The sequence below is a fragment of the Barbus barbus genome (assembly GCF_936440315.1).
Source record: "Barbus barbus genome assembly, chromosome: 38".
In the NCBI taxonomy this organism is placed as follows: domain Eukaryota; kingdom Metazoa; phylum Chordata; class Actinopteri; order Cypriniformes; family Cyprinidae; genus Barbus; species Barbus barbus.
Genome location: NC_136716.1, coordinates 17,230,677 through 17,244,810, shown reverse-complemented (window position 1 = coordinate 17,244,810; position 14,134 = coordinate 17,230,677). Strand labels below are relative to the sequence as shown.

Below are 14,134 nucleotides of genomic sequence, written 5' to 3'. Positions count from 1 at the left end.
TTGTTGATTGAAATAAATCCGAAATAAAATAAAACATTAGATACATTAAAAAAAAAAAAAATTTTTTTTTAATATTTCCTAACTAAAATAAAAATGTAAGTTTCAGTTGACATACTAAAATTAAACAGAAATAAAAATAAATTAAAGCTAAATAGAAATAAAAATAAAAAATACAAAAGTACAAAACAAAATTACTAAAACGTAAAGTAAAATTAAAACTGAAAATATAAAAATTTACGGTAATTTAAAATGTTAATAAATCGTATATAAATTTATACTAAAATACAACTGGTTATGAAGATCATCTGCGCTGGAAGTAGTGTCTCACCATGTTTATTGAAACACAGTAAATTATGATTTGTTCCTACACCTTAATGTACCAACAGATGTGTAATGTTTCCTGCGAGTGCGCCTTCAAAACCCAGGGCCCTTGTTTGCAGCTTCATGATAATGAGAACTAAATTATGGCAGAGCTTATTAGTGCATGCTGGCCTTCTGTGTGTCTGTATGAGTGCTGTTTTAACTTGCATCGCCCTTTCTTCCTGTCTCAGGTGACCGGAGTGAGCATTTCCCCTGGGAAAGACCAGCTGGTCGTCTTCCACACCAAAGACAACCGGGACCTAATCGTGTGCCTGCAGGGCATGGTGCCAGCGGGGGACAGCCGCATCGGAGAGCTGGTTGGGACCCTGCTCAGCCACTTCAAAAGGTGACACCGACAGGGGGCGCTCCTGAGAGCGATTTGGGAGAGGTAGCAGGACTCTGGGGATGGGGCCAGGGCACATAAGGTTAAGAGTGCCAACCATGATAATTCATCCACTCTCTTGTCTGCAGTGCCTGTTCAGGGCGTTTAAGGACAGAACAGCCTGCTTAGCCCTGTCGGATTGGTACCCCCCTATGGCTTTTTATGAAGCGGGAGAAAAATTTGTGTCTTCTAGATTTGAGAGCTACTTTAAGCTCCCTAGAATCAGCCAAATGATTACACAAGATCTGAGCATGGTACAGAGAGGAGATCCAATATGTTCTGCTTGATATTAATGTTAAACTTAATGTTTGATCAATTATGCCCTGGTGTGTCATACTGTGATGGCTAAGGGGTTACACTTCCTGAAATCGATGGGCGGTAGACACTATAACAGGCCATTTGATGATTTTGTATGGCTTATGAATCAGAAAAATGAGATTGACTCTAAAGGTTATCTAAGGGTATGTAAAGTGTGTGTCTGTCTGTGTACTGAGATTAGAGGAAAGCCAAGATATACGTGTAAGATGAGGGCAGTCTGAATGAAAGTTTCCATTTTTTGTGTTTTTAGAACTAAATGAGCCTGGCTGACAGGGCCGATTATGATTTAAAACACAAACACACCATAGTAAGGTTCACTCAGTGTCCCTAAAAATACACACCACAACCACTTCTTTTGAGGGCTGCAACCTTTAAAAATGCTCAGTAATCCAGTTAATGAACTTTCAATTTCATATCTTTTGATTTTGGTATTATTTAGCAATATTTTAAATATTTTTTTTCATTTCTGTAATTCTATTATTTTATTTTTGTATTTTAAAGGCTGAATTTTTAGCAGCCTTTACTCCAGTCTTCAGTGTCAGATGATTATTCAGAAATTAATCTGATATGCTGATTTGGTGCTCAAGAAACATATTTCTTTTTATTATCAAAACTTTTCATTAACAAAAGTTGTGCTGCTTTGTTTTTGTGGATACTGTGATACATGTCAGGATTAATAGAATCTTCAAAAGAACAGCCTCGTAACATTATAGATGTTTAAAAAAAAAAAAAAAAACACCTGACCCCATTTACATGCACTTAAAATAGTTTGATTTTAATCAGACTAAAACAGTACTTTGTCCTTTAAAATGGCAGACTTTTCAAACCTCTAGTCTAACCTTTATTTTTTTTTTGTCAATCAAAAATACTAAGTGCAACTATGTCAGCTTTGTCCAAAATGTATGTGCATTAGACTTGTGGCTCCGAAATACAGAGGTGATGCTCAATGTGTATTTAATCCTTCAAATATTCTATTACGCATTGTATTGGGTTCTAGGCCAGACAGATGAAAGACTGTAGTTCGACTACAAAAACAACTGCGTGTAAACGTACTGAGTGATATCGACTTGCCTTAAAAGGATGCTTCACTGCTTTTTCTGTAGGGCCCTGTATCCCCTGAGCAGAGTGTTTTTTTAGAAAACACCTTGCTAACGTTTCGCTGCTAATGACCCTGCAGCCGTAAGCTTTCTCTGGATCCATCCATCAGCATGATCCATTTGCCGAACAAAAGGCCAGACACTGAGGCTGCTGTATTCTGCTGCTTTCCACTCCCTTTAGATCTGTACTTAACCTTTATCTCTCCTCTGCTGTCCTGCACAGCAGCCTGAGCACTAGCCACCATTCCTTCCTCTCTGTTCACTTCCTATTGCAATTTCAACAGTGACGCCTAGGAAAGAGCTTGCATAGCAGCTTTTGAGAGTTACAACAAAAATCATAGTCTGTTTAAATCATTTTCAATTAAACTGACTCTATCACAATTATGCATGATGTTGCTGGTTAGTGAGTTTGGATCTCTGGGCACGTTTTGCAAACTGAGTGTCTTTACGGGAAAACTGCAGTCGTAACTGTTTCTCCTGTGCTATGAATAGATCGGAAGAACATCCCATGTATTGAAAATCAGTCTGACTGGCACAGTCTGTGCCATATGCGAGTAAAATCGTAACCCTCTTATCTGCATTAAGAATGTTGTCAACAAAGTCTTTGACTCATTCGGCTCTACATAAATAGAGAGGATTATTTCTCTAAGTGCCCACTTTCTCTCTCAACATTTTAATTTTTCTCTGAATCTTGCTTTGTGTTTATCCTTCACCATCATTCATCATATCTCACTGTTTGTGGCAGCATAACTATAGATAATCATAATCATAAATGTAGATAGCCGCAAATGTTGAATAAAATAGTATTTTTATTTATTACTATTTAATTTTAATTTATTTTTATTTCAGCTTTAGTTTTAGTGTTCAGTTTTAGTTTCTGTTTATTTCCAATTCCAGTCATTTTAGTGCTTTGGCTGAAACTGGAACAACTGAAACAACATTTCTAATTTTCAGTTTGATGGTCAATTTTACTAAACTATGCAAATAAGCGCGAGAGCGCTATTCCAAAACAGGGCAGATGGGCGTGGAAATATCTGCGGGTGATTTAACAACGCGCAAATTAAAAAACACAGACGCAACATCACATTTACATATCGACCAATGCAATATACCAAGCGCAGCGCAAATTAGCGTAGTCGCAAATAAACAAAGCAATAAATAAGCCACAGTATGTTGAAAAGAAACGGAGGCCAAAAAATGAAGGGTTGCAAGAGGTTTTGATAGAACTGGTATTGCGTGACTCCTAAATGAGGGTTCCAAGTTGTCTATTAGGCAGTTGTGGCCTAATGGATAGAGAGTTGGACTTGTAACCTGAAGGTCGTGGGTTTGAGTCTGGATGGGTTAAATGCAGAGCACAAATTCCGAGTATGGGTCACCATACTTGGCCACACAGCACTTTCCCCTTTTATTTCCTGAAGCAAATGAAAAATAACATGGCTTGGCAAACAATATGTTCAGATAATGTGTTCTTTCCAAATAAATTAATATGTGTGGAAACATCCTCTCCCTTCTATGCACTCTGTTCTCTGCGGTGCCTTCTCACAGCAATAATTGCAGCCATTTCAAACACAAAATAGTTTAAGACATGCTTTTTTGGGGCTGTAAATAATGGTGCAAATGCCAGTAATTTGATGAGCGCAAAAACTAGTAAAATGCGTTGCGTGATTAATTTGAATACTCTCCTCCCATAAATTTTGCATCTGAAAGGGAAACTCCTAGAAATGCATATTCAATAAGTTCAGGCGCAAAAATAACTGTGTCCACGCCTTTTCAGCTCTAATTCTTCACTGCGCGTCTTTAGTAAAACCTGGCAGTACTATTTTAACGCTGAAAGATGGTTTGCGTTAGTAAAACTGGCCCTTTTTCATCTAATATTTATATTTTATTTTTATTTCAGCTTCATTTCAATTAACAAAAATGTTTTAATTAGTTTTATTTTTTAAATTAAATTCAATTTTTAAAATTAAATTAAATTATTTCACAAATAATTCTCAATATTTGTGAAAATTATGATTGATTCCACATGCAAATGATTGATCATTTTTTTGGGGGGGGGGGCTTCCCCATTCATTTTACAGTAATTTAAAGGAAAATAGAGCTAATATATTTATCATAAATACTCTGGTTGGATTCCTTAGAAAAAAAGAGAAAGTCATGCAGATTTTGAATAGAGCCGTGCATTAATGGTAAATAAATATCATGATAAATATTAATGTCTTATAATATGGCGAAAAAATATTAATCATTATTGATGTTAGATTATTAATGATTTTGGCCATATAGTCCAGCCTAAGTTTTGAATGATATTTAAAATGCCTTATGGAGGCTCAATATTTCTTTCATCCTTCCCTACTTTCTCTTATTTTCCAGTGTAGAGATGTAGGAGATTAAATATTTAAGGTTGTGTGACTGCAGCTCTATTTTTAACCATGCTCTTCTTCATTGGCATGCACAGCACACAGGAAGCACTGCACCTCTTTCTCTGTACAGAGGGAATACCTCAGCGCTCCAGCCACCCCTCCTGCCTTGAAGCATTATTCAAAGAATTTCAAACTACAGCCCAACATATACACACCCACACATACCCAGTCCGACATGCGCACATACTCACACATCTGTCTGCATCACTGTAGCTGTCACTCAAGCTGTCACATATATCAAGAAGCGCTTCACTCATGCACTAAATAGAACGTGTGAAGACCCGGGTCCGGATTAGCTAGACTATTTCGAGTCTTGAGGTACTGTTGACTACTTTGTTGCAGCAAGAAAAGTCCTCCGTCTCCATTATTAGCCTATGTAACTCTTTCAAAAGAGGAATTCCACTGTGAGGTGCCAACGCCAGTGTGTTTGTGTAATCCGTTTAAATTGGGCTCGAAACAAAGGTGTTGGTGTCAGCTCAGCTAGTGTCTCATCTGAATGAGGACCCTTGTCTCTATTGATCACTGTGGCTTGAACTAAAAGGCTCTGTGAAATTAAATGAAAGAGTTCTCTACAGGAATTCATTAAGTCTGTCTCCTTTTAACACTTCTCTGAAGGAATGAATGGTGCCTTTTGGACTCAAATCCCGTTTCAAAGCTCTTGGGAGAGTAAGCAGGAGTTTGGATGTCTGAGTGAGTGTCGTTTCTGAACCTCTGACATCAATATAGCGTTAAGGATGTGGGTTCAAAGACTTGTGCTTCAGGCAGTAGGAAAACAAGTTGGGGGCTTTGCATCTTCTTGTGACTGTAATTATATATTGACATGCATATAGAAGGTCAATGGGTCCTTGAAAAACTCGTTGACCGTAATCACTTACTAATATTAAATCATCCTTCAGGTTTGATTTTCTTTTGGCTTTAGGGTTTCACTTTATTGCTTCCTTGTGCACTGCTAAAAATCCAGATGATCAATCTTTAGTCTCTTTTTTTACTCTCTCAACTCGGCAAAATCACATGCCATTACTCTATTGATCCCAACTTGCTCTTTGATCACTTTCTGTGTGCTTAATACCCAGAGTGCTTCAGAATGACCTTCATGCCCTTGCTAACAAAACTGGGCCAGATTCCAATCTGCACTTCTCTGTAATGCTGTTAATGTGCAGTGCTGCAAACGAGTGGAGACAAAGAGTCTGAATGTGTGTGTGAGAGAGAGGGAATTTACAGCAATACCCATAGTGCTCCGGCAGTATTTCTGAGATTGATACCTGATTGCTATGGGCACGATGGGATAGGGATGTTCTGGCCACTTTCATAGGGATGTTCTGGCCACTTTCCCTATCATTACCCCTTTTAGTGACAACTAACAATCACACCCCAGTTTTATTTCTTATTTATCTAAACTATGCTGTATATTAACATGCTGCAGTGTATTTAGATTTTGTTGAATGATTTCAGAAGACATAATTCATTAATAGAGATATTTTGATTGAAACTATATCAAAAATGCCATGGTTTTGTCCTTCCCGTGAACCTTTGAGAGAGAAGCAAATCAGTTAATTAAATTTGAGTTGACATGTTCATGTGTGAAAGAGACTGACAAGGTCTTGTGTCACATTACTAAGAGTGAAGACAATGTGCTGTCCTTGAACACTAAGCTCAGTTTGACGGTTAAAATAACAGTATAACTAATCATGTTCTGTTATTAAAATGCAAAAATAAAATGTATAAAAAAAATTAAAATAAATGAATAAAAATCAAATCTAGTTTTAAAATAAATTAATATTTATATTTATATAGCAAGGATGCATTAAATTGTTCAAAAGTGACAGTACAGACATTTATAACATAACAAAAGATTTCTATTTCAAATAAATGCTATTCATTTGAACTTTTTAATGAAATGCTATTCATTTGAACTTTTTAATTCATCAAGAATTATGTATCATGGCCTCTACAAACAATTTAAGCAGTACAACTATTTGAAACATAATTAATAATAATAATAATAATAATAATGAATGTTTCTTGAGCACTAGATCAGCATATTAATGATTTCTGACGGATCACGTGATGACTGGAGGAATGGCTGCTGAAAATCCAGCTTTGTCATCACAGGAATAAATTACATTTTAAAATGTATATAATATTTGTATATTATATTTTTGAACAATTTAATGCATGCTTGTTATAAATTATATTAATATTGTATTTCTAACTAGGTTTTTTATTAAATTATTTAATTTATTTATATATATATATATTATTTTTTTTTTTTTTCAATTTCACTCTCCTCACAGCCTCCCAAATGTTTGTAACCCCACCTTTTTAGGGTTAACCATATTGTTAGTACAGAAAACACCAAATATGACGTGTTTTTCCAGCAATTTGTGCGGCATCATTGTTCATTCTATATAAATCAATAATTTTGAAAGGAGAGTTTAGAGCAGATGCATAAGTGAATTTTCTCCATTGATGGGATCAAATTTCTAATTCCAAAGATGCTTGCTGGATTAAGTGTGTGTTATAGCATCAGTGTGATGAGAAGCGGGCGTGATGCAGCAGAGCTGGGACAGGAAGCTGCTCTGTGCCTAATGTGTTGGATTATACATGCACACAATAATGTGAACGTTTTTTTCAGGCCTCATTAGTCTGTTTGCCAGCGACTTTGTGTCGAGGTGCTGGCTGCAATCATTGTGTCCTTCAGCAAGGTCGTCCTTCATGCTGAACGCTTTTCCAGGCTCCAAATGGTCAAGTTTAGACCCCTCTCATTTGTCCCTATAGTTCTCTCATTTTTCTTTTCCTCCTTCTGTTTTGTCCGCCGTTATTTCTCTCAGGCTCCTCTAGTTCTCTTTCTCATTTCATCTGTTTCTTTTTTCCTCTGAATTTCTCACCTCACCTCACTCTCGCTGCTGCAGATGCAGTTCCCATAGCAACTAGATGATCCATGTCTGTCTGATATTTAGTCCATTAGTTGGCCTGCCGGTTTAGAATACTAATGAGTGAAACAGAGAGCGAGGATTCTCTAAATGGCTCCATTTGCCAACCCTTTCAAGGTAAAGGCTGCTATGAATTGCCTGTTGCAATGATTATACTGAAATTCATATGTAAATGAGTCGCTTACAGTAGCCTGCAGAGGGAAAGCTCATTCCATCCTATCCGAGCGAAACGAAAAAGCGGTAATTCGACATCTTTGATGTGCTTACATGCACAAGTCTACTCTCTGCATTTGTTTATTAGTCAAGTTTAAATTCAGGTTCCACTTTCCTTTTGATTTTTACTCCGTTTGCTGGTTAAAGGAATATGGAACCTTTGATCCTACACTAGCAATAGAAACAAATATTTATTATAGTATTTCTGTGTATTTACTCTACTGCTTAAAAGTGAGTGGTCGATAAATTTTTTTATGTTTGAAAGGTTTTGTTCACCAAGGCTGCATTTATTTAATCAACAATAAAGTAAAATCTGTAGTTTGGTAAAAAAAAAATTATTACAATTAAAAATAGCTGTTTTCTGTTTTAATATATTTAAAATAATGTCACAGGATCCTTTAGAAATCAGCTGGTTTGGTACACAATAAATATTTCTTATTATCATCAATGTTGAAAACAGTTTTGCTGCTTAACATTTTTGTGGAAACTGTGCTACTTTTTACAGGATACTTTACTTAAAGGCTTATATGTATAATGCATTATAAAAGTAGTGTTAATGCATTAATTATGCCTTGTAATGCACCTTATAATGCACTGTACAATCTCATGAATAATTGTAACCACAGTTAATACATTATAACACTATCAATTCTTACACTATGCATCATAATAATGCGGTTATAATTATTTGCAACAAGACTTATTATGAATAATTATATAATGCGTTAAACCCTGTAATAAACCTTAGTTTAAGGCGTTAAGTGTTGCCAAAAGTTCAAATAGTTCAAGTTGAAAGTTCAAAAGAACAGCATTTATTTAAAATAGAAATCTTCTGTCACATTATAAATGTGATTTTACTCTCACTTTCGATTAATTTAATACGTCCTTCCTGAATTAAATATTAATTTAATTCCTAAAAAACATTATACTGACTCCAAACATTTGAACGATCATGCATATTAAGTTTACTTTAACCATTTTCACATTGTTTTTAAACATATATAGTACATTACCTATGTAGTACAGTACCTACATATATAGTAAAATACCTATATAGTACAGTAACCTTTAGTTTATAATTACTATCTTTTGTTTGGGTATTGTTATTATGGTAAAGCTGTTGCAACCGCCATTATTCTTATGTGCCTCATCCAGCATTTCACCATCCAGTCCAATAGGTGGTGCAACAACAACTCCAGACATACGCAATTAAACACTAAACGCTGCCAGGCACAACATAGCAATCAATCACAACAATTAATTAACAGATGCAGCAGGACCAGCTCCATGAATGAACACAGCATTCGAAAAACACAAGGTCATGGAAGAAACTTGACCACTGGGGTCACTGTTGGACAGTGTTTCTTCAAAGTAAGTTATTAGTGACAGTATTCATTCAATATTCACATTTATCTCATTTTATTTTTGTGCTACTTTGTTATTAGAATTTAAATGCATCTAATACGTACAGTGCATTGTTGTTCAGTGCTATTTATTTTTGAGCTGGGTGTGTTTGTGTGTTTAGTCATCCTGAACTGAACTGCTGTAGAGAAAGGCTTAGCTGAAGAACAGGCTGGGGGATTTATATGGCTGTTGAAGTGTAGGTGGATGGGCAAGATATTGTGCTGGTGTGCATTTGAATTGAAGTGGATGAATCTGACCTACTTTCTCCTGTGCTAGCTCTGCATTGCCGCGTCTCTCTCTCGTGCGGCTCCACCCCCTCTGCCCTTGTGTCTTACATTCTTTTACTCTCTGCGTTCAAACCAGCCCGAGATGTGATGATGGGAGGATGCTTCGTTGGCTCATGTACAACCCCCTCCTCTCCCTTCTCTCCGTCTGTGTGACTCTTGGGCACCTGCTCTGCATCTAATGTCTCCACAGCCATTTTACCTCCTGTTCAGTTTCTTTACAATTCTCTCATTTCTTCTAATTGAACGTAATCCAGTGGCTATACATTTACTCATGTTGCTGTCTTTACCACCACTACCGTAATTACAGTTTCTGTCTTTGTAATTGCTACTATTATTGTTACTATTACTAATACGGTTACACTTACTATTTCTACTGCTGCTATTATGACTATTTCACTACTATTTCTATTACTGCTACAATAGAACTCATTAATGCCGTGATTATTATTTTTTGCCACTTGTATATATAGTAATATATTGTTCGTAATAATGTAGTATAGTATTTAATGTAGTATTTTTTATTTTTTTTATTACACTTATAAAGTTACATTTCTTATTCAATTCAAATGAAAAATTTCGGAATTCTCAAATTCTGGTATTAAATTGGGATTTAAAAGCATGCGCAATTTTGGACAAGACTAATAGACAGTGGGTTTTTTGTTACATGTACTCGTATTAGTTGTTTGAGGTGATGTTTAAGGGAGGGACAGTTTCCTTCTAGAGAGAGTTTGCTTGATTGAAAATCTATGTAGTGCAGGATGAATCATCCATACTTGAGTTTTTCCAGAGAAGAATGAATTTAAAATTTTTGTTCGCCAAGTAATGTGTATATTTGTTGTGTATATAGTCATTTTTGCTATTTTTTAAGAAATTAATGCTTTTATTCAGCAAGATCAAAAGTTACAATAATTTACAAACTTGAATTATGTTGAGAAAATGTATTTATTAATAAAAATAAAAACAAAAAATGCTGTTTTTCCCCAACTTTCTGTTTATTGGAGAATCCTTAAAGTGGTTATATTGGTTTCCACAAAAATATTAGACAGCACAACTGTTATCACATTAATAAATTAATTAATAAAAAAATGTTTCTTGAGGACCAAATCAGCATATTAAAATGATTTCTGAAGGGTTTTGTAACACAGAAAAAAATTATAATTTTGGAATACTGGAATATTTGGAATATTTAGATTTATTTTCAATTGTAATAATTAGGGGTGTAACTGTCACGGTGCACACAGCAAGGATGGACAAGGAACATGGAGACGAGGATAAACTCAAAATAACAGTATTTAATAAATCCAAACAAGGCAAGACAAGGCAGGGCTGACACACAGAAACACCGGGAAGTAACGAGTAGACCAGACGAAAACTAACTGAGCAGACAGGACTATAAATACACAGGATAATCATAGATAATTAGACAAACACAGCTGGACAAGAATTAACGGATAATCACACTTAACAAGGACAGTAAACAAACCAAATATGGACACAAGAGGCAGGAACACAAGACACACACGACAGAGGACTGACAGTAACGATACACGTGTTTGTATTGAACCGTTTGGTACGAGGCTTCAGGTTCGGTATGCATTACAAACCGAATGATTCGTTGGACTAATCCTATTACGTTTGGAAAATAAAAGCTTAAAGTGTGTGAAATATCAGTGCCACTGCATTCAACAACGCAGCCCAAACGATGTAACAGGCAACGTGCTGTCTGCCCGGTGATAACCTCCCCTTGCTGGGGTGTGTCGAAAGAGATGATCTTGTATCGACAATAGCCAGAGATATTGTCAAAAACATCAATTAATGTCAATATTAAAAGGATTTGCCATTTCCAATTAAAGTAGGCTTGTTAAATATATTTACTGTTTCTATATTTACTCCTCAATTAAAATGTTTTTAAAAATGTCTATTAGGCTATAGGCTACCTTCAATGAATTATAGTCCTATAATTCAAATATTAACACTGCAGTCATCAATAAAAATCAATTAAATAAAAAGCTTTTATTTCAAGCACTGACTTTCAAAAACAACCTGTTTAACACAAAATACATTTCTTTTTTTTCTTTTTTTCAGTATGTACGGGCCACAAGAGAAGTATAAAGGAAATAAATGAAAACAGCTATAGGCTATACTCTTATCAGCATATGTTGAAGTAGATTCGTCTCTCTTTGTCTCTGAGAGAATATGCGGCATCAGATGCCGAAAGCTCTGTCATTACTCCATCATTCCGTTTTTACTTTCACTTTCTGCTTATAGTGAATTGACTGAGATTAAGACGTTCACCAGTATAAATCTTGCGCAAAGTTTGCACATGTGCAAACCTGGTGCAAACGCGTGCTTGTGTGATATCCATTGGCTCGCCTTCATGGTTTAAAACAGAAACATTTCCAACATTGCGACGTAACCAATTGCCCCGCCCCCCATATTGAAAACGTACCGAACCATGACACCACTGTGTCGTATCGAACCGAACCGTGAATTTTGTGAACCGTTACACCTCTAGTAATAATGTTTCATAATATTACTGTTTTTGTTGTAATGCATCGTATTACTGTTTTCATTGTATTTTTAATCAAATAAATGCTACCTTGGTGAGCATAAGGGAATTTTTTCAAAAACATTATCTTACCGACCCCAAACTTTTTGGTAGTGTATGTGAATACACTAGTCAGAGAAAAACCTTTTTTTAGTGAATCGTTTGTTACTCTCTGGCTTGGGTTTGTAGTTAGAAAAATATCTGAGATCACTTATAGCCTATCCTCATTCAGTCTCTCTATTCCACTCTTTTATACCCCCATTCTATCATCTCTTTCTTCACATCTCTGGTCTTTTATTACCCAAACTCTTTCAGTTGTTACATACACTGACCCTCCTGCAGTGATCCTCTGCTGAGGCTCTGCTTTGTGCGTTGATGTTCAGACACTGATGAATGACAGTAAGGAGCTTTATGGGTATATAGACATTATCTGGAGGTTTGGTAAGTCATGCTTGACTCCAGCAACAGCCTCTTGCTGCAAATGAAGTGCTAGGCTGTCCTTGCTACCTGCCACGCTCTGAGAAATCTGCATTGACACCATTGATTTCCAACTATTAGGCTGTCATATACACTGGGAAAAAAAAAAAAATGATCCCCTGCTGATTTTGTATGTTTGCCCTCTGACAAAGAAATTATCAGTCTATAATTTTAATGGTAGGTTTATTTGAACAGTGATAGATTTAATGAGTGAAATAAGTATTTGATCCCCTATCAATAAGCAAGATTTCTGGCTCTCAGGTGTCTTTTATACAGGTAACGAGCTGAGATTAGGAGCACTCTCTTAAAGGGAGTGCTTCTAATCTCAGTTTGTTACCTGTATAAAAGACATCTATCCACAGAAGCAATCAATCAGATTCCAAACTCTCCACCATGGCCAAGACCAAAGAGCTGTCCAAGGATGTCAGGGACAAGATTGTAGACCAGGGATCCTCAAATCTGGCCCAATCCTGCAAGAGTTTAGCTCTAACCCTAATCAAACACACCTAAGCATGCTAATCAGAGTCTTCAAGATCATTAGAAAATCACAGGTAGGTGAGTTTGATCGGGGTTGGACCTAAACTCTGCAGCAGATTGGCCCTCCAGGGAAAGATTTGAGGAACCCTGTTGTAGACCTACACAAGTCTGGAATGGGCTACAAGACCATCGCCAAGCAGCTTGGTGAGAAGGTGACTACAGTTGGTGCGATTATTCACAAATGAAAGAAACACAAAATAACTGTCAATCTCCCTCGGACTGGGGCTCCATGCAAGATCTCACCTTGTGGAGTTTCAATTATCATGAGAACGGTGAGGAATCAGCCCAGAACTACACAGGAGGATCGTGTCAATGATCTCAAGGCAGCTGGGACCATAGTCACCAAGAAAACAATTGGTTACACACTATGCCGTGAAGGACTGAAATCCTGCAGCGCTCAAGGTCCCAAAGGAGTGGCTCAAGAAAGTACAGTAAGGTCCTGGAGTGGCCTAGCCAGTCTCCAGACCTTAATCCCATAGAAAATCTGTGGCGGGAGCTGAAGGTTCGAGTTGCCAAACGTCAGCCTCGAAACCTTAATGACTTGGAGAGGATCTGCAAAGAGGAGTGGGACATCCTGAGATGTGTGCAAACCTGTTGGGCAACTACAAGAAACATCTGACCTCTGTGATTGCCAACAAGGGTTTTGCCACAAAGTACTAAATCGTGTTTTGCGAAAGGGTCAAATACTTATTTCACTCATTAAAATACAAACCAATTTATAACTTTTTTGAAATGTTTTTCTGGATTTTTTGTTGTTCTGTCTCTCACTGTTAAAATCAACCTACCATTAAAATTATAGACTGATCATTTTTTTGTCAGTGGGCAAATGTACAAAATCAGCAGGGGATCAAATAATTTCCCCCCACTGTAGTAATATCAACATGTCGATTTTTAATAAAGTGTCTCTCAGTACCAGTCAGGATTATTTTAATATGATTTTAAGTGGCCAGAAATTGACCCAGACTGTTTCAAAGTCTTGTCTCCAAAAAATGTCATTTTGATTTTGCAGCTCTCTTGGGATTTCTTTCAGGAAGTGACATTGTCTCCTCAGTAGCCAACAGGGCAGATAACAGTGGGTGACAGATGTATAAAGTGTGCTGATTTTCATGGGGCATCTGTCCCATTGTATTGTGACCACTGAGGAACAGATTGTCACAC

The 14,134-nt window shown here is 36.5% G+C and overlaps 1 protein-coding gene across 1 annotated transcript in view; it reads left to right on the top strand.

Moving 5' to 3' along the window:
- Positions 1–14,134, top strand: part of LOC306857777 (unconventional myosin-Id) — a 74,255-nt gene that overhangs the window by 52,172 nt on the left and 7,949 nt on the right. Inside the window, exon 21 of the mRNA XM_079397909.1 lies at positions 552–706. Coding sequence (XP_079254035.1) covers positions 552–706 — 155 coding nt within the window. The remainder of the gene's footprint in view (positions 1–551; positions 707–14,134) is intronic.